General features: G+C 38.4%; 1 protein-coding gene and 1 long non-coding RNA gene across 5 annotated transcripts in view; one reads left to right on the top strand and one right to left on the bottom strand.

Annotated features, from left to right (window-relative positions):
* Positions 1–22,154, top strand: part of LOC129725249 (putative uncharacterized protein DDB_G0277255) — a 331,367-nt gene that overhangs the window by 299,819 nt on the left and 9,394 nt on the right. For 3 of the 4 annotated variants that reach the window (XM_055680838.1, XM_055680837.1, XM_055680839.1), the window contains exons 3-6: positions 5,885–6,113; positions 6,201–6,509; positions 16,473–17,556; positions 17,922–18,505. In XM_055680838.1, coding sequence (XP_055536813.1) covers positions 5,885–6,113; positions 6,201–6,509; positions 16,473–17,556; positions 17,922–18,505 — 2,206 coding nt within the window. Of the gene's footprint in view, positions 1–5,884; positions 6,114–6,200; positions 6,510–16,472; positions 17,557–17,921; positions 18,519–22,154 lie in introns of all 4 variants that reach the window. The other variant, XM_055680840.1, reaches the window with a different exon arrangement.
* LOC129725255 (uncharacterized) lies at positions 1,889–4,087 on the bottom strand. Its single transcript, XR_008728039.1, has 3 exons — positions 3,780–4,087; positions 3,599–3,720; positions 1,889–1,968 (listed from the first exon to the last, which is right to left on the bottom strand). It is a non-coding gene; the product is annotated as an uncharacterized LOC129725255 (long non-coding RNA).

Here is a 22,154-nt window from a genome sequence, read left to right as displayed (position 1 = left end):
ATCAGAAAAACAACTTGTTTGATTGAAATGGTGTCTGGAGTAAAGTTGTAGGTAGTAAAATCGCAATTCTAAAAAAAATATATACACTGTAAATTTTTTTTTCTGGGCCAAATATTCCAAATTGTCACAAAATCTAAAATACCTTAAAAAGTACCTTTTTTCAAAATATAATTTTTTTTACGCTTTGAAGACGACAATATGTAATACCATCTGTCAAAATTTGGTGATGGTAAAATGAAAAACAAAAAAGTTATGAACGTTTGATTATTTTATCATTTTCACCCAGAACTTATTTTTGAGGATTTTTTTCTGTTGTTGTTATAAATTATCGCTAAGAGCACGATACAAAACCAACGCGCTGTTTTTGTGGTGAAATTAACTATTTAATCGATTATACCTGCCATGCTATCACACCTACCTATATTATTTCCCAGCCAAATAGCTGCTATAATTACACGCAAAAGTTTAACTTATTATTCGAACTAAATTTCTATTTTTAACAACGGCTTTTACCCGTTAACATTCAAGTTCATTAAGGAAACAATGTGTACAATAGGGAAAGCGAAAAATGAGCGGGACTTGAACCCGCAATCTCCGGGATTGCGTATTTGCGGGTTCAAGTTGAGAGATTGCGGGTTCAAGTCCCGTCGGGATGCGGTATATTTTTTCAAATCTGTATCATATTTCCAGTTCGCTTATTTTTCGCTTTCCCTACTGCACACATTGTCTGCTTAATGAACTTTAACTTATTACTTGGAGAGTAATTAAAAAAATATTTTCCTTCGTGTCACAAATCTATCACTTTACAAGTAATAAAATTCTTCTCCTGTTGAGTAACAACCCTTACTGTCATCTAATTTGCACTTGTTGCAAGATCACGAATATCTAATAATAACCGTTACAACTACTTGCAAAACTTTTACTAATAACACTGCGTACAAAATTAAATGTATTCGAATTGTATTCGGTAAAAAGCGTTCGAAGCAGCTGCGGAAACTATCGGATAATAATATCCAAAATCTGAAAGCGATAAAGTATTCCAAGTCATCGCAACTAACTAACGAGTTTTTTTTTCATCACTAGCGGACCACTCTTTATTTTAACCACTTAACAAAAACACTAACTACACTAAGAATACTTTAATCTTTGAAATGTTCACCTCCAATTTTCTAAGACAAGCTTGAATTAGCAGAAACATATGAGATGAATTTCTACAATTCCTAAATTTCAACTGTATGTATTTTCATCTGTTTTCACTGCGTTGAAGAAAATCAAAAGTTGCCAAATCAGTTTCTGTTAATACGAAAAAATCATACTTAAAATGTTGAATTATTCCGACATAATTGACATAAATCTACAGCACTGTAGTGGTTACCTAGGTTACCAATTTTGCACGTAAACAACTGAAGCGGATATCTAGGTAACCTACTACGATGAGCTGCGGCTACGTTCATTCATGATAATGTGATTCATTCATGATTAACAGAGTGATGAATATGGGGGCATCGTGAGATGAATAATGGAGCAGTGATTCAAGTTTTGAGATGGATATGGAAGCGTTGTGAAAAATGGATTGTTTTACAAAACTTAGGATAAATCTAGCAAATTTTACAAAATATACAATGTTAAACGATTCCATAAGAGCACGTAAGCATATTTAGTTTATTTGTTCAATGATTTCGTGAAAATTTGGTGTTTAATCCGTGCATTCTTCGTGAATATCGGCTTAAGGTGTTATATACCTTTTTGGTCGAGAAAAACGAGGGAAGTTTGAATTTATTTTTAAGTGTATAGCACCATTTTTATTGCATCAAAGTGGTATTTTTCTGAAAGTAGAGTTCATCAACAACAAAAAAATACGTTTGATTTAGAGGTATACCAATTATTACTGGAGTAATGGCCGTTTCTCCGAAATGCTTTTTTCTCGCAGAGGCTTGTGGTGATCCTGATAGAGACTCAGCGGGTCAACTGAATTCAAAAAACTCATATTATTTCATTAGTTTAGAAGTGTGCCGTGTCCTTGAACGATCGCTTTTATGAGTAAACGGGAACGTTTTTACCAAAAAATGCACGTTTTGAGCCCTAAAAATTGCATTAAAATTTTTTTGCGGCAAAATGTAACTGTGTGTTTAAAAAAGCGATCGTTAAAGGACCGGCGAATTTAATAACGAAAATTAACAAAAAAAAGATGAAGGAAATCGGTTCAGTAGTTTTCCCGCAATCAGGATCACGGCAAAGTCGTTTTTCGAAAAACACTATTCCGAGATAATCGCGTGTAAAGTTTCAAGTTTAGTTTACGCGGCCGTAGCGAGACGTGTAGCAAATCGCTCTAACTTTCTCCCTATTGCTCAGATCATTATGAAAATTTGTAAAAATGTTCTTAAGATGTTGTAAAACAAGATAATGTAATAAAAAAAAATCGATTTTTTGAAAACTAAAAAGCTATATAACCCCTTAATGAGATGAATAATGGAGCAGTTCCCCTACTTTGGAAATATCAAATAAATGAAATGTCATGTGGTATAAAATAAGGTTCAAGTTCAAAAGCTCCCACATGAAGACTTGCATAAAAGCTTGTATACGTGACTGAGTGGACAAACAATAGTGCTAACCGTAAAAGGTGCAAATGCGATCTGAATAAATATCGATTTTTTGTCCTATTGTTAATGTCTTAACTCTGAGCAAAATAGAGGGATGATTGAGTTCCTTTGTTCTTTTTTCCTTTGTTTTGTGATGCTTTATTTGCCATTTCCAAATTCTGTTTAATTTTGTTTTGTTACATTTACTCAATAACTGATGTTTACCATTCAATCTGTGTTTAATTGCAGCACACAGATTAAACATGTATCATGTTGTGTATTACAGTCGACTGCAGCCTGTTTGTGCAATGCGATACATCTGATAGGTGCTTGTTTTTTGTTCCGTCGCTTGACTCCACGGCCAGCGAAGAATATGCAGAACTTCACATTTTTTGTCAATCTAATTTGCATTGCATGCATTTCAGATTTGGCTAGTCTATTGAATTATATTTCATTAGTTCGTTGCTATCCGGTAGCGCAGTACGAATGCACAAGTGCACCTCGTTGCACCCCGAACAAAGCCCCGTAACAACAAAGCAACGTCCGTGTCCGCGTGTGTGTGTGAGTAGGAGGACTCCGCAGTCGACTGTCGCGAAGCGTATATTAATTAACGTAAAAAATATTCCTGTAATAAGATAACGTTTTATCACCGGCTGACCATACGCGGGCTGGCCAGCAGACACATGGGACATTTTTAATTTCATATTTGTCCTTTTCCGTGACTCGCGCGTTCTAGTGGGGGATCGGACAGTAGCAAAAAAAAAAATAACAGTTTCGCGCACAGCGAATAGAGAAAATATCGCTTTCCGAAGCAGACTGGAAGAAGCCAGCCAAACAACGGAGGGTAGAGAAAGAAAAAAAAACAAATAAATTGAAGTTAAATAAATGCCGTGTGCCGTCATCCGTGCACAGCTGGCCCCTCGGTGCATATGTGCCGCGAATGCGTTTGTCCGCCAGAGTAGAAGGGTATATATAATATCGTTGGGAAAACATCCATTTTCACGCCGGCGAGACGTTACCTGGATTCTGCTTTGGAGGTAGTAAATAGGAACAGATTGTGGATGCATTTTGTTTTCTGGTGCTGCAAGCTGTTGGTGCCATAGCGTTGCTAAACAAGAAGAAATTACGCCAATTTTACACCCTACAAATGATTCTCGTTGTTAGAAAACTTTCTCTTTCTAAATAATCGAAATTACTCACATCACCGAACGAATTCTGTTCGTTCTAAACACAAAAAAAAAATCAATTATCAATTCCAACTGCATTCAGCCGATTATTCCAGCGCACATGCAATCCAATAAAGTTGAAAGGTTAATTTTGTTTGCGAATTTGACAGCCGATGATACGAACGGAAAACAGCGACAGGCGAAAAAAAAATGAAAGAGTTCACCCTCGTACAAGTCGTCGCTTCATTAGTGCGAGACAAAGCCTACTAATTGTTCAAACATTTTCACCAAATTACTCGAAATTAGAATGGAAATTTCGCTCTCAATCGGTCCATCGTGTTTCACCTGTGTCGTACCTACAACAGGAGGTCCGAAAGCCTACCTATGGATGGCGCTGCACCAGTCGTAAAACAAAGAATGAGACGGAGTTTGCGATGATGCAAAAAGCAAATAATTTCTAACTGCATTGTCAAGTGTATTGGAGGGAACGGCACTTGATATGAGTTTTTTTTTTCGTATGCACATTCGCTGCTAGCCAAAATGTTTGAATGTAAAATTTCGCATGCAAAATAGTTACCGTTTCCCGTCGTCCGTCAGGGACACGATTGAAGCTTTTTACACCGACGAAGGTGACGTGATATTACAGTTGCGATAGAGGTCGAGTGAATCGAACGAAAAAAAAATTCTCGGACCTGATGAGATGCTGCGCTGCGACAGAAAAAAAACTCCTGACGGTGCCAGCCATTCATCGATTCACATTACGAAACCGTTCGATATACATATTCGTGGCTGCTTTGTGCAGTAGAAAAAATAACAACAAGGAACAAAAGTATCGATAATAATGAATAATGTCCAGGACTCGGGACTTTTTGCACAAATGGTTCTGGAAGGGACTCAACTCAACAACGACGACTACGACGATGACGACCGACGGTTTTACCATCGATCGACGCCTACCGCGATGACGGTCCATCGGTCGGTCTGCCATTCGCTCGGTCGGTCGCACGTTCGACGAGGTAAAAAATTCAATAATTAAATCAAATAATTAACACTGAATCGACAATTTCAATCTTTATTTGAATGGGGACGAATTGTGCAGACTGGCTGACGGACGATTTTCGATTTCGCGTACCCGCACGGGCCTATTTTCTACCGTTGGGCTACCGTCGACGAGAGGGGGACAGATTTTTTTCTTTTCTTTGCGAGTCGCTTGTCAGTCAGTCAACCGATCCGTTTTTTTTTTTGCATCGTACATATCTGCCGGTGGAAAACCGATTGCATCCGAAATGCAACTGCAGTCTCTTTTTGTTGTTTTTTTTTTTTTTGCTTCGGCCAGAAACGAATTTAAGCAGCAGGCGTTGGATTTGATTTTAGCTTTGCTTCGCTGCTTCACTACGATTGACGGTAGCGAGTTTTGGGATGAATTGTAATGAACATTGATGGATGCGAACAAATTGAAGCAAATTGTCTTGGAGGGTTTGACTTTTCCAATGGCTGGCACTATTTCGTTGAACGGTTAGAATTAGCAAAACATTCAGCGTTCCTAATGGTTTTCGTCTTCAAAACGCCTTGAATTTAAGATATTTACAATCGATGGTCAAATTTAGATCAATTATTAAACAATGATTAAACAAAAACTGACTTGGCCATGTGAGTTCATGGCTCAACAACTGAAAATAGCAACAAAAGTCTGATCGGTTCTACTTTACTAACATATCCAATCTCTTACGCACGACTAGCCATCCACTTCAAATCTATTCCACTAGCGGTACAAACGATGAACACACGACACAATTAACCATATTCTTACCCGTAACCATTACAACATTAAATTACACTTTTTACGTCCACCGTAATTAAACATAATTGTAACTAATTACGAGTTTTTGAAATTTGTCAATTTTAATTTCCGTTTGCTTAATTACGACATTTACGATTTTCTCCACCCGTCATTCGTTCACGCTCTCTCTTTCGTAGAAAGGTTCATCATCATCATCATCACCACCATGGCCAACTGTGCCCGTTGGCCGAACCGTGTGATGGACCGCCATTCGATTCATTTCTAGCAAAGAACCCACCTTTACCGATCCCACTGACAGTTTTTTTTTCTGTGTTCTTTTCTCTCCCATTCAACCGTAGGACCGTGAAAGAAGTGATAATTGCAGCCGATCGAACAGTCCGCAGCTGAACGAGTCTACCGCCCATCACCAGGTGTCAAATCGCTCGACGACGGTATCGGCGGCGCTTCGGAGTCGTGAAAAAATGTCCCCCCTGTCGCTGTCCACCGCCGGTGGGTCGCCCGTGACCAGCCCGGCTGCAGCTGCAGCAGCCGCAGCCGCCGCCGCCCAGGTGCATCTGAACGGAACTAGTGAGTACATATCGGATTCTAAGCCTTCCGCACGCCGCTGCCGAGCGTTGCGATCTGCCATGAGTCACCTTTCTATTCCGTCCGCAGTGCAAGACATGCTGAACCTGCAGAAGCTGCAGAGTCTCGCCCAGCTGACCAGTGGCGCGGCCGTTTTACCAGGGCTGGGCCTGCCGACGGCTGGGCTTCCGTCGGCCGCTGCATCACTCCTCAGCAATTCGCCCCTGAATCTCAGCCTCGGAGCGCCAAGCCATTCGCCGGCGATGGGAGCGCTAGCGGCCGTCCCACCCCAGCCACTGACTTCGGCCGCTCTCGCCCAGATGCCTCAGCTGATACTGGCCTCCGGACAGATTGTGCAGGGCATCCAGGGAGCCCAGCTGCTGATACCAACGGCACAAGGTATGTGAATGAGTAATAGATCACATTTCATCTCGAATTATTTAGAAGCAGTTTACGCACGTATTTCATCGTATTTCTTGGGAAATTTTACGTAAGAAATACTCATCACCCAAGGCCACTCTCGAGATATAACATTTTTACGGAGTTGAGGATTTCATCTCCCATCTGGTCTCGAGGTACGATGCTGGCCTAACAAGCCAGTTGTCGTAGGTTCGAGTCTCTTCTCGGGAGAGACTGTTAGTGTCAGTAGGATCGTAGCGCTAGCCCCGCAATTGTCCTGTACACTAAATAGTCGGCAGCGAAGTCTATGTATAAATAAACAGAAGGTCAAGTTCCGAATCGGAATGTAGCACCAAGACTTTGCTTTGCTAGTTGAGGATTTAGTAATTATTTTACCTAAAATTTGTAGATGTAAGACGCACTGATAGCTGAGTCTTGAAGAAAATAAACCAAGGAATTCAAAAAATAATATTGTTTTTGACCGCAAGTGCTGCCAGGTAGATTATCTTTGTGTAGCCTATTTCATTTTTGATTTGATATTTTCTTCGGATTTTTCGGAAAATTTTGCGTAAGAAACACTTATCAACCCTTGAGCTGAGCGACGTCTTACGTCATTAAATTGTAGGAAATAGAAAAAGTGGTTTTGACAATAAATGGCTCTATCTTACAACAAAGAGGGGGGTACTACAGAGCGGGAGGTATTCCAATCCACACCAAAATTTTTCCAAAGTGACATTAGATGAATAATTCTCCCAACTTTGAGCAAAATCTGTGATGGTCGTGCATAGTTTTGTACTTTTTTATGTTCACTTTGAATGGAATGACCCATATGGTTTTCTTTGTAAATTGAAAAGAGAGCTGCTTGTTTCATTTAATTCAATTTAAGTAAATTTAAAGGAATCACTCAATTCGAAGGTAAATGTATCCTAATAGTCTTGTACTCTTTTTCTAAGGAAGCTAACGTATCGTATCGTTTTAAGGTTAAAACAAAACAAAGAGTAAAAATTAGAAGAAGAAAATATCCATCACAAACCTTAAGAACTAACTTCATTTTTCTCGTATGACTGCAAAAAGAGACAGAGTATGTATTTTACGAGAATGTGATAGATAAAGGAGGACTAAAGATATGAATAAAAAATTTTGTCTCATCCAGGCGGTGCAATTCTCGGTATAAATTGAGTCATCCAGTCTTGTCCACTTACTCATCTCTGTGCATTTAAATTGCATCACATCACTTTTTCAGTAGGCATTGTGATGAGCAAGAAAAAAAGTACAACTTTATTGAGCGATGCCTTTGCGCGTAGGGAGTGTGGAGTATAACTACACACATGAGTAGGCGAGCCAAAGCTGCGTGCTGTTGAGTAAATTTACTATGTCCGGGCTAAAATTATCATAGGCCTGCACCGTGATAGTAAAAAACTCAGTGAGCATAACACAGTGAGTATAGCGCAGAGCCCTACGTAAACGCTACATAACAGGTTGGAAACAGTCAAAAGTTTCCCCAGCTAGAATTTTCATCATAGTGCCCTTATCAATGAGCAATAAATGTGCGCTATCTACATTTTATCAGTTGCAATCGGGAAAGTCTCTCTGCCGGAGCTTCATGCGCTTACTCTTCACAATACAAGCTTTCTGATGTTGCGTATTTTGCTTTCTTCACACAGTGTACATTTGCTTTTAGCGCGCGAAAAAAATTTTCAACTCATCCGTTTTTTTCAACATGCTTCAGTGCTCTGTGCAATTTATATGAGCCTTTTTGTTACACACGATGAGTAGACCAAGAGTCATCCCATACTATTTCGCAAATCTATTCTGACCGACCATCTCTAATCTCGTTGAAATTTTTCACAGTTGTTCATTTTTGATAATAAGGTCATTTTATGATATCCGCTGATCAAAACTGCTTGTTTAATTGAAGAGGTATCTTTAGTTGTAGGTAATAAAATTACAATTCTAGAAAATATGTACACTGTAATTTTTTTTTCTGTTCCAAATTTTTCAAATTGTCCCAAAATATTACTTATATCTGTCAAATTTTGTTGTTGGTAAAATGATAAACAAAAAAGTTATGAACGTTTGAGTATTTCGACATTTTCACTCCTAACCGTTTTTTTAATGTTTTTTTTTTTCTAGCTACACATTACAATGTTATCACTAAGAGCATGACACCAATCCAACGCTGTGGAATTAAGACGAACACACAAGAAAACCAATTTATACAGTACGTACGTTTATCAAGTAAATCCAGCTTGAGAGAACCGAAAGCTGAGAGTTTGAGTAGAGACTGGTTTCGTTATTATATAGTCTTGCGTCTAAGGCAGTCCACGTGGACTGCATTAGGCGCAAGTTTAATAGCGAAACTTGTCTCTGCTCAATCTCCCGGCTCCCGGTTCCCTAAATCTGGATTTACTTGATATAAACACGTATTGTTTAAATTGGATATGTTCGTATTATTCTTACAACCATTCTAATAACAGGTTTCACCAGTCAGTTACACATATTCAATTTCAACGAGGGTTGGATTGGTTATTCTTAGTGATAAATCTCCAACATTGTAAAGTGTAGCTAGAAAAAAACACTCAAAAAAAGTTCAGAGTGAAAATGTCAAAATACTCAAAGGGTTATAACTATTTTGTTTCTCATTTTACCATCCATAAGTTTTGACAGATTGAAGTACATATTGTCATCTTCAATGTGTGAAAAAAATAGATTTTTAATTTTTTTTTGTTTTTTTTTACAGTGTTTATATTTTTTCTAGAGCCGTAATTTTATTACTTACAACTTTGCTTAAGACACCATTTCAATCAAACAAGCCGTTTTTCTATTATAGAAATTTTTATCCATCAGTTATCTATCAGTCACCATTTTGAATAGGTCCTTTTGAAACAACAGTCGCGAGTCAACGAAAACAGCGAATATCATAAAATGACCTTATCACCAAAAAGGTACAACTGTGAAAAGTTTTAGCAAAATCAGAAATAAAATGCCAAAAAACAAAAATTTTCTTTTACCTATTTTCTATGCAATGCCTCAATTTTCGATGTCACTAGTATGGTATTTCACCATAGAGAAGCAATTTTTTTAATGCGATATATTTTGTGCTGTCTCTACCCCTCGCCCAAAACAGGTTCAACTGTATTTCCAATTAAATTGAAATCGTACAATTATTTGAAGTCTAACAAGGAGACCAATAATATCCTGTTGTTCCGAAGAAAACCTAATCATCTCGGAAATAAAAAATTAAAAAACCCTTTTTTTTCAAAACCTCAACGTTTTTCTTATATTAAAAACACGGTCACTGCTGAGCTAGAATTTAGGGCAAAATATTCTGATTTTCCTGATTTACCACCAGGATGTGAGAAATCTCTGTTTTGTGACGATGCAAGCATTTCTGTAAAAGGAAAAAGCTTTCGAGTCATGTCTAGATATATTTTCTTCATATTTGCAGAAATGGAAGATTTCTCCTAATGCATCAAAAACACAATAAATTATTTTCCCCCATAAACCAAGAGTTCCTTTCCTCAAACTCACCAATAATCATGTTGTTAAGATGAACGGTGCAATCCTAAATTGGTCTGACCAAGTTAAATATTTAGAGTTAATTTATGATAAAAGTCTTACCCTCAAGGAGCACATTGAGAATATCTAAACAAAGTGCAATAAATATATAAAATGTTTGTATTCCCTTATCAACAGAAATTCTAGACTTTGTCTCCAGAATAAACTGTTAATTTACAAACTAATATTTAGACCAGCAATGTTATATGCAGTCCCCATCTGGACAAGTTGTTGTACAATCAGAAAGACGCTGCTTCAAAGGATTCAGAACAAACTTCTGAAAATGATATTGAAGCGTCCTCGCTGCTTTAGCACGAATGAACTACACAGGTTTACTAATGTAGAAACATTCCGTTCCGACAAAAATCGTTGCAATCCTCAATTACAACGATTAGCTCACTTTATAGTCAGTAAGATAGGTGTAAGATTAGATTATGGTTTAATTTTAAATTCCTTTTTTTTTTTTCTTGACAAGTAGGTTTACAATTTTCCTGCTATTATATTCACTTAACTGCGGAAGCAATTACAATCCTTTAATGGAATAAAGCTTAAAATATATGTAATAGTGTTGATATGTCACCGTTTGTGGCAGGACACAAATTAAATTTTTTTTAATAAATATAAGTAAATAATTAATTCATCACGAAACATTAAACCCCCCCCCCCCTCCCCCCAATGCAACATATGACACTTTTGTTGTATTTTTTGACGTGGGACTACGTGATTGTTTTCTATACTGATATGCCATCTTGAAAATTGGAAATGAATCTGGCAAAAGTTGCGTCAGATTTTAAACGATAATAACAGCATATCCGATCAGAAGAGCATACAAAAAAATTACAAAATTCTATTAATACGAGATACAAATAACATAATTTGATACGATTTTGTATTTTCCCATATGCTTTTGATATCAAAATAGAATCTGAATGAGTTATAAACACAAATCATGAAATAAAGTTCTTCTGAGACAAATCTCACATTTTTTTCGTCTCTATCAAAACCTGTTGTTTATAACAATGGTTGTTATTATACTGTTCCATATGCTATCTAATTTTGTTAGAAAGCTGATACATTAGTAACAAAGCTTGATATGGGTTTGATATTAGTAGAACATTTTTTGTTATAATTTCTGTTTTTTTAACACCTAACGGGATCTAATTTGAAACACAACCAGAAAGGTTTTTTGCATAACAAACTAACAGCTTCTGTTACGTTTTTGTTTTGTCTTTCTGATCGGGTAACCACATGACGGATAACAATAACCAATATGTTGTTGTATAGATAAAATGTTGAACAATTTTGCAATACGCTAGTGATCATTAACTAGCGACGAAAGTCGTTAACGATAATGAAAATATTGTTTTCAAATGTGCTTCATGTTTATCGGCCCAAGAAGACGGCGGGAAAGATGATGCTATTAGTAGTGAGCTGACGGAGATCAAGAGTGTACTGTCATCTTTGTCTCAGTCTCTCTCAGATACTCAAAGCGGAATCGAAACCCAGATAAACAGCGCGATTGCTAACGGTATCAATAGTATTTTAAAATCAATCAGCAACTCTCTTCGTGAGAGTATGGCAAGCATTGAAGCCAATGTTGCCAGAAAGTTGGATGATTTTAAAATAAATGTGATTGGTAAAAATGATCGGGATAAACATGCTGCAATGAGTAGAAAGAGGTCTAGAACTGAGAGAACGATTCACTCTGAGTCGGACTCTATTCCCAACAAGAAAAAAATAATTTCGAATAAGCGGGACGAACCAATTGAAGACGTAGCTAAGCAAAATGACGAGGTTTTTGTTTCTCGTAGTTCTGGATCGTTATCCAGAACCAATTCTGATTAGTTAACGCTCCTAAATCTTAGGTTCAATTCCTAACCAAGTCCAGATAATTTTCGGGTTGGAAACGTTCTGGATGAGCCTTGGATCAATGTTATTGAAAAATCGTTTTTTTTTTTATTTATTTTCAAATTATTGGTATTCTTTTGAAGGGTTACTATGTCTGTATTAATAACCAGTCCGTTATTTGTTTGTCAACTGGTTACATTGTATGACTCTATATAATATCTTACTTAGATAAATCGACCAGCTCAAACCGATGTAGGGGTATGAGGTGGGGACCATCATCATTCCTCAATTTGATATCTCGAAGGTAAAGGTTTTCCGAAAAGTTTAAACAACCCCTTTTCTTGAACAATATTTAAACCTGCTGCTAGAGTGTAAAAGAAACTGATGTCTTGAAAGAAAACATACTGGTAGAATTTTACTAGCAACTTTGTCGAAGATGTCGGATTTCTTTCTCTTATGTTAAAAAAAATATAAGAAGTTTTATATGCAAAGTTCACTCAAATCATAATTTTAAATATAACTTTTTTCCTGGAATTTCTACATATTTTTAACCTTCCATAAAATTATTAGCCAAATAAAAATACAGATTTTTGCTGAACATTTGATCTAGCTACGATTCAAAATAAAAAAGTTATTCAACCACTAACGGTTTTTTAAGGGTTCGTTTAATTTCAAATTACTCAGCCGTACGAAGAAATACGCAGATAACTTTTTGATGTCCTGAAAGCACGTCTATTTTACTTCCAAAAGAACATAAAATCTTTGTTTTTTTTATTCTCGCTTATTTTCCGTCGGTCTAGTTCCGCCACTGTTGTGGCCAATCACCGACGCCCAGGGAGGCGACTCCACATCCAGGACCCTGACTCACGACCTGTTTATTAACGGACCACCGCCAACGGCTTTACTTCCTCATGCGATGGAAGGCGTGATCCCAGAGATTTTTCGCCTCAGAAAATCTCCCGGTGTCGGCTAGGATTGAATCTAGACCAGTTGGGTTGGTTGTGAGTGGATCACGCCACCTCACAACCATCGACACCTATGTCGGCGGTGGGATTCGAACCCAGGCGTCGAGCGTGGTTGGCGGAGACGTTACCAACCACACTAGGCCCCCGCTCGAAAAAACAATTGTCCTTATAATGACAACAAACAAATTATTGAAGATTTAATATTTTTTCATTTTGCGCTAGGATTAAAAGTGAAATGTTATTTTAATCTGCATGCACTCTGACATTTGAAACTTGTTACAATACAAGTAATGTAACAAACTACAATGTAGAGCAGTTCCATTAAAAATGTCCCAGTTTTAATATTTTTTATATATTGTCATTTTTGATTTGGCTAACACTTCGCATAGACCTTTCTATAGGCAAAAGATACCATTTTGTGCTATTTGTGTTTATTTTTTGGAACACGACTCATTTTTGAGAAGTTATTGAAAAATGCTATTTTGGGAAGGTATCAATGATTACAAATATTTTTAGGTCCAAAACGGTTTGTTTAATCGGTGTGACGTCTTCTGCTAAGTTGTAGATAATAATTTTGTCTTTCCGAAAAAAAAACATACACTCTCAGGAAAATTATTTATTTTTGGAAAAAAAGTTAAAAGCAAAATTAAAACTTTATAATCTAAAAAAGCTCATTTTTTAGAAATCTAAAAATAATCCTACAGCCAAAACAGTTTAAAGGATTGGCATAGCGTCTTCGGCAAAGTTGTAGATACTATTTTGTCCTTCGAAAAAAAAAAACATGTCACCCGAAAAAAAAAATTACCCAATTACATTGTTTAGGTAATCTTTTGTAGTTTTTGTAATAATAAATTAGATTTTTTAAAAATGAGCTTTTCTAGATAATTACTTTTTAAAATTTTCTTTTAACTTTTTTTTCAAAAAAAAATTTTTTTAAAGTGTATGATTTTTTCATAGAGCAAAATTATTATCTACAACTTTGCCGAAGACGTCACATCGACCAAACAAACCGTTTTGACCTTAAAAATATTAGTAATCATTAATACCTTCGTAAAATAGCATTTTTCGATAGCTTCTCAAAAATGATTCGTGTTCCAAAAAATTCAACCAAAATTCAGCCAAATCAAAAATGGTCGATTAAATTGGTTGCCCGTTTTTAGTGGAATTGCTCTGTAGTTCTACGTCACACGGTGTGTCACACGGTAGATCACCAATCAAATCGAAAAATGTAGGTTGAAAAAACTCTAAAAAATCAAATCATTTTTTTTCAAATTTCCCCCGATGGATGATTTTAAAACCAGCCGATTTTGAAAGGTTAGGACCAAAACTAACTTTTGGCGAAAGAAAATCCGAGGTACATTAAAGTACGATAGTCCGACACTTCGGACACACCGTGCGTCAACCTTGCGGTCGGGGCTTTGCAGTTTGCATACAGCCCTTTTATATTTTTACTACCAGTAGAGCTCATTATCACACATCGCAAGCGAGAACCATGAGAAAGCTTCCCCTTTTATACCCCTTACACAAAGTCAAAGCCGCGCGCGAAACTGCAATACAACTCCCAGCAACCAGTTGCTACCGGCTGTCTCTTCTGCTATGCTTACCATCCACTAGCCACGAAAGCAAGAAAAAAATTAACTTGCCACAGTCCACACACAGGTACATGGGTTGGCTAACGCCGAATACGCACATGGATGGCAAAAGTAGAACGAAAAGAGCGAAAGAATTAGTTCACTGATCTGCTAGCGAGCAGATCAAGAGAGTCAGTTCATTTCAAGAACGAAATCTTTCTATCGCTCTCAGAAGAACTGGTTCTACCGATGACCTGGCTCTTTTGATCAGCTCGCAGGTAATCCGCTCAATCAAAAAATTTCGTTCTTTCGAAGAACTGACTCTTCTTCGCGAGCGGATTGCCTGCATCTACATAGATTCGCTCTTTTTATTTCTACTTTTGCTATCTATTTGTGTGCGTACTCAGCGTTAGCCAGCCCGTGTGCCTGTGTGTGAACTTTCGCACTGCGGCAAGTTTATTATTTTATTGCTCTGGCGACTGGTGGATGGGTTATTCATAGGAGCCGGTGGCAGCTGGTTACTGGGAATTCTAAAGCAGTGTTGCGCGCCGCTTCGCGCTGGAGGTGTAAAACTTTTACATGGCTCTCGCTTGCAGTGTCAGATCTACAAAATCAGCTATCGGATTTTTGCTTGAAGTGAGGGGCGAGTTACCGCTCTATAAAAAAGAGCGGTAAATCAATCACTCACTCTGAAGAACCAGTTCTTTAGATCAGTTCGTGAGCGGATTGCCCACCTCTAAGTTGAGTCATTGCATGAATTGGTGTGGTACGAATCGAATCGACGAATCGACTGCTATAATTGCAAGGTCAAGTTGAAAATCACTATCACTCGCTTCTTTATTGCTCGCTTCTGGCTTATCGTATAAAGAGAATGTGCGAAAATCATCATCACAAATGTTTCATCATTTTCAAAAATTCTAATTTTGCTGCCATTGAATTGATTTTTAACACTAATGTGTTGAAGTAATATGCACAGCATAGTCGAGTTTTAACGAACACCACTCTGCTACGCATTTGAGCTTTAGTCATAGTTTAAAAAGCAAAGCCTTGGTGCTACATTCCGCTTCGGAACTTGACCTTCTGTTTATTATACACAACTGTTAAGTGTACAGGACAATTGCGGGGCTAGTGCTACGATCCTACTGACACTAACAGTCTCTCCCGAGCCGAGACTCGAACCTACGACAACTGGCTTGTTAGGCCACCATCGTACCTCGAGACCAGCTGGGGAGACAGTCATGGTTTACATTTGATAAAAATCATTCTCTTATATCTTCCTAATAATTATAGTAGCCTTGACAGAGGCCAACAGTAAATACCGTTTGTAGCCTTATTCTACATCCGAGGAGAAATTTATGTTAAAAAAGTTTCAAAGTTCAAGTTGAGAAAAATTATGCTCCGTTTCTAGCTTTACAATTTATTAGCAGTCTGATGAACTGGTTATGAAAATTACAAAAAAATGCACTCTTCAACCTTGGTGTAGAGTATTGCTTTTGAGACGCCTACATCAACAACCTTGAGCAACTCACATTTGCATTTTCGCAACGCTAGTGTTCCATGAATTAATACATTTTTGCAAGTTATAATCCCGTTAAAATCATCCTATGTTTTGTATGATATTATCTCCTTCTTTTAAAACAAAACGCGCAATACAAGCTGTATATTGTTTGTTTTAAAAGAAACAGATAATATTAAATGATCATTTAGCAAAGCATGTGAGTAGCTCGATACAAAACCAAACAGTTTTTGTTCTGCTGATACTTACCATTGCTTGAAATCAAAACTTCGTTAAAAGCGTAAGCGTCTCCCCGAATATTAGTTTATAAAAGTTCATAAGCTCGGCTTCATGTAAGTGCCACTCAGGCACTCCGGATAAAGCGAACGCTTGCTTCCGTCGGTCGCAGTCGAAATTCATTATCCAAAGTGTATGTTTTCATCACCAAACCGAAATTAACACTTCCCATTCTTCTGGTTCATAATCTTTTTCCTCTTTTTCTCCCTTGCCGCACTTTATTCACCAGGAATTGCCACCCAGTCCATCCTGGCCATCCCCGTGGGGCAACAAGTGATTTCGAACGTGAGCAGCGAAAATTTATTCCAGTGTTTAAATTTTAATACGGCCGTCGCGAACAACAACAATAACAGCGGCAATAATAGCAGCTTCGCCAGTGATATGTTGAATCATCACCACCCCCACGCCCACGCACATCCGCTGCACAGTTCGCATCATCCGGGGAATGCGGCCTTTGCGGCGGCAGCAGCAGCAGCAGCCGCAGCCGCCGCGGTGGCAACCCGCGAGTCACCGGTCACCGTTAATAGTCCCATCAGTACCACTAGCCTACTTACGAACCCGCTAGCATTGGCCGCGGCGGCTGTCGCTAGCAGCAACAACCACCACCACCATCATCATCATCTTCATCATCACCACCAGCAACAACAGCAGCAGCAGCATCAACAGCAAACCAAGCATTTACACTTTAGCCACCAATCACCGACGGCATCCTCGTCATCTTCCGTCGGTGGTGGCGCTGGTGGTAGTGGGCGATCAACAACACCCTCAACGATGACACTTCATACTTCCGTCGGACACGCGTCGGTAGACAAGATTCGAAATCTGTCCGCTCTCGAGAAGGCACCGTCGGAACGATCCACACCGGAATTACACCGAATTCGATTGGAATCTCCAAAGCAGGCTGCATCGCCAGTTTCATCAGCCGCCGCTCTTCAGTCGGGTAGCTCGCGACCTCCCAGTGGTAACTTCACTTCCGTGTTCGAGAAAAGCCCCCAAACAAGCAAACGAAACCTATCGCCCAGTATAGCACCTTGTGCGGTAAGCAACAGCAACAACAGTAACAGTAGCAACAGCAGTTGTAGCAGTGGCAACAGCAACGCCAGCAACAGCAGCAACAGTCTTCTCGCCAGTGGAATAAATCACACTAACAGTGGCAGCAGCAATAATAACAACAACATCAACAACAGCTGCAGTAGCAGCAGCATCAACAACAACAACAACAACCACAACAACGGACTGGGTCAGATTCAAGTCAGCAAAAATTTGACCCTTAGCCCGCATCACCATTCGCCGTCGGACAGTGCAATCAGTAGGTGAGTGTACGTGGAATCGATTCCAACTTTAGCAAAGATAGGGTCCTTTTTACAATTTTCAAACAGCGAAATTGTGAGCTGTTTAGATTACAGCGCGTCTCCATAACTTTCGATACAGTGGAGTGACACGATTATTAACCATCTATTTAGTTTGATTTAAAGTTATCGGTTTGCAAAAATTTGCGACGTTCTACAGAACGTGCATGAAAGTTTAGAGAATCATCAAATTAGGGGAAGATAATATGTGTATGACTTCTTGGCTTTATTAAACGATAGTATCATAATCAAAAGGCTACAGTATCACAATATTATCCAGCCTATGTTACAACCGGTGATTACAATATCAATTCTCTCAATCCCCACAGAATAACCACGTCAAACGGTGAAATTACGGTAACCAAGTCGCAGGCGCCTCCCACTCCGCCCCTATCAGTACAAAAGAATCATCCCGCATCGATGCACTTCAATCCATCCATCTCGCCACAGCCTTTGGTGCATCACGCGAGAGATCAACAGCTTCATCACCTCCATCATCAACAACAACAACAGCAGCAGCAGCAACAGCAGCACCAACATCAGCTTTCGCTGTCATCCGCCCGCAGTTCACCGCAATCCGCTTCGGCGACCGTCTGCTCTTCGTCTATCCTCTCGGTGGATAACCATCTACAGCGGGAACATAAACCGTGCGTCTCCTCCATCGGTTCCAGCGTGGGTCCCAGCGGTGGCAGCAGCACACCAGGCGTAATTTCACTCACCTTAGATGACATGGAGCCGAAGATTTCTCCCCACTCCGTCGGTTCATCGTCCCTCAAGAGGCATCGCAGTTTGACGCCTCCGCCGCGAAAGCGCAGCCCAACCGGATCGGTGCCACTGTCACAGCGTGACGACGGTGACGACGAGGACGAGGACAATATTTCCAACCTCAACAATGAGCTGGAAGACTCACCAAGTAAGCCAAGAAGGTTTCCGTGTAATTCCGATTTTAATAGGCCACCAACACAATAACACACACCCATCTTAACACACACTCTCCCTCTCGGCTTCTGAACCGATCGAAGGAGCCCAATTAATTTTCGCTGAATACTAGACCGCGCTGTAAACACTTGAGACAATTATAGCTAATTTAAGGCAATACACGACGATACGCGTCACATCATAATGGCGTCTAATGTCCGACCGATCGGCCGGAGCAGACGGAGGAGGCGAAAATGTCACACCATTAACCCTCATTGAGAGCTCGGGTCCGAGCGACCGGTAGCGGCTGTGGCGGTTGAGGCACGGCAGTGCAATGAAATGATTTTTTTCAATTTCCTGAGTCAATTAATTTGACATTCTCCATTAACGCTTATTTCACGCTAAACAGTTCCCTAAGTGCGGTGCTTTATTTGTTATTATTAGTGGAGCAGCGCCGGTGGCTGCTGCTTTGCGGCTGCGTGGGAGCTGCGGCGTCGAACGCATCGAAGTAGGCCACCGTGCGGCGTGAGTGATTTTATTGCGATTCGATTTACGACCGCGTACCAGCGTCGCCGGTCGTCAATAGATGAGGCTTACCGGTTCCAAACTTTAAACACTTAATAAATTAAAACTGATGATAATACCGTTTCGTAATATAATTTATTTTTTATTTAAAAAAATATAACGTCTATTATGATGTTCGGAATTATAGTCACATTTTAGGACAATGATTAGGACAATGGAGTGAAGGCATGAACTCGTGCAAAGTTGAACTGAGTAACACTTTTCCAGATTTGAATCCAACTTGAATCTGCTTTGTCTCGATAGTTTGAGTTTTTTTGCACCGCACACTCTGATCGATTGAGTTTAAATGCGTGCAATGCATGCAGTGCACGATGTATCCAGCGATGCAGGCGATGATGTAACGCGATGAGTTTTGTTTTTAGATCGAATTTATGCTTTCAAAGGACAATGCAACAAACTGTTGCAGCAGACGCGGCGCGAATTTCATCGCATTTCGATTTTTATGCAATTGTTGTCATGCAGGATTAAAACTCAAATCCAACTCAAGTATAGTGCACTGTTAGTAGGGTTTACGTGCAAACCGAAATTAAATGTGCAAGCAAGTTTTAAAACTCACTTGGATACGAGGGCAAAGTCACACTGCCTACTCTGATGAACATTCAAAAATAGTTTCCTTTTTAAAATTATGAGCACAAAACCGTGCTGGATCGAAATCCGTACACCTAAGCACATGAGAATCTTCGACGGTCAATATAAAATCAATAAATTACATATTGCTTTAAACTGACATGTTTACTTATAGGTCTACTTATTTTTTATCACTATTTTCAAGCAAAATGATTTAAATTACTCTGAAACTCAAAAAAATCATGTTCAAATAGAACATGTTTTTAATCGAAATCCGTACGCAGGCTCTCGTCTGAATCGAAATCCGTACACTTTTGAATCGAAATCCGCACGCACGCGATATAGACAGGATCAAAGTCCGTGCAATGAACCAAAATCCGTATAGATATAGAAGTACAAAAATGAATTTTATTTTTCAATTAATCTTAAAATTTACGAGTAAATATATTCTGACGGTCAATTGGTTCCTAAAATTTTACACGGTTTTCTAATTTTTATATCAGCTGAAATAATGCAATTTTCTGTGCAAAACATGGTTTTAAAAAATGTTAATCGTTGTCCTTCAATATTGTCCTTCAATAAAAAACTGCTCGAAATGCTATAAATGACAGTTTTCTCATATACAATACATGGGCGAACTGTCATTCAAGAAATTTCGAGCAGTTTTTGTTCTTCGATAAAAAATCGAAGAAAAACGATAAACTTTTTTTGAAAATCTCGTTTTGCTCAAAAAATGGCTTTCTTTTAATGATATTTAAAAACTGGAATAGCTTTAGGTCCAAATTGAATGATCCGACGTAAAAAAACATAAAAATTCTCTCAATTACCAGCTACGAGACGCCTTCTTTCAGGCCCAGATTTAAGGAGGCGGCAAATGCCCCGGGCCCTCCGATTGCTATGCTCATGCATAGCACCCACTTCAGGATCCAAATCTTCCTATCCAGCAGTGAAGGTAATTGTTTGCCGTATATTTATGCTTGTTTTCTTCTATAAAATGCTGAAAACAAGGATGAAAGTTCAACAATATATGCATGATACACACGCTGTACGGATTTCGATTCGAGCGATTAACAAGGATCAAAATCCATACGGCCCAGTTTTTGATGAATAAATACAATTTGCACTATTTACCAGACAATATACAGCTTGAAAATGACAACGACTTACCTTTTCAATCGATTTCAAAAAGATTCACAGAGTAAAACACTTATATCCCACTTGAAAACCGTTTTTATCTGAAGAACGTTTCCTTAGTGAATTCTCTAACGATGCGACGAAATGACAACTGAAACCGATACACGATTAATTTTTCATTTTTAATATTTTTATTTCATGGCCTACTGGCACATAGTTTAATTTAACAGAAAGCCAACAGTTCAACGGACATGTACATGTAACTGTCATATGAATTTTTATTTTTCTAATGCTTAAAACTGAAGAAAAACATCAAGGTGTACGGTTTTCGATACTGTACGGGCTTCGATCCAGCACGGTAGAACCTGTCAAGAAATATTGGCAGTGATACCAGTGAATCAATGCAAATTCAGCTGACAGTTCTGCTCCGAGCCACTAATTTTGTTTCTATTGAGAGTTGTGTGCATCAACATCAACAAATTCAAAACTAAAGTTGCAGCTACATTTCAATTAATTTTACAACAACGAAAAGAGCGCAGGAGGTGAAGCTTAGTGCAACATTTTCTTTGTTTCAGCACAAGTTTTGGGAATGAAACAAAAACGTGCGTGCGAAATGTTATAACAATATGAGAAATATAGCAAAAATAATTGCAATATAGATGCATCGTTTCAGTTTTTTTTCCAAAGAGTAACAACATTTATTGACAACTTGATAATTGAAAGTTAACTATTACAGCAACGAATATAAGATTATCGTTCAGTTTTAAATTCTGTTTCCCTAACTCTTTGGCACCTGATTATATTTGTGAATTATTGAACTAATGGCTGCTCTCTAAAATTAAAATTGTGTTTATCGAATGTCTGAAAAATCTGTGTCAAATGACAAATCGTTCCTATATTCATTTCAACACCTATATCCACTTTATTACCGCTCTTATTTGTCCAATTTACCGTCAAATTTTACTATTTTTTACTCGACTAAATCGAGAGGTGAAAATTAAATTTCTTCTGCTTTGAAAAAATAATAAAATTTGACGGTAAATTGGAATAATATGTGCGAATAAAAGTGTTGAGAAAAAAACCCTTCAGTACACTTATTGTAAAATAAATGTTAACAATTAGTTATGACAGGGAATATTGATTGTTCGTGTTATTTCTTTGACAACCAATATTTCGGAATTCTTTTGCTACTCTCTTATTTAACAATATACATTTGCATGCACAGTTCTGTTAAAAATGACGTCGAAACAGGAAGCGTTGTGCAATTGATAGAGAGACCAAAAAGATAAAGACACGGAAGGTGTGCTTCTTTAGACGTAATTATAATATCCTGCCTGTGCGTTTTATTGTGGGTTTTT

This window comes from Wyeomyia smithii, chromosome 2 (assembly GCF_029784165.1).
Source record: "Wyeomyia smithii strain HCP4-BCI-WySm-NY-G18 chromosome 2, ASM2978416v1, whole genome shotgun sequence".
NCBI classification, from domain to species: Eukaryota; Metazoa; Arthropoda; class Insecta; order Diptera; family Culicidae; genus Wyeomyia; species Wyeomyia smithii.
Note: the sequence above shows the minus strand (reverse complement) of the source record. Positions and strands in the feature narration are given on the sequence as shown.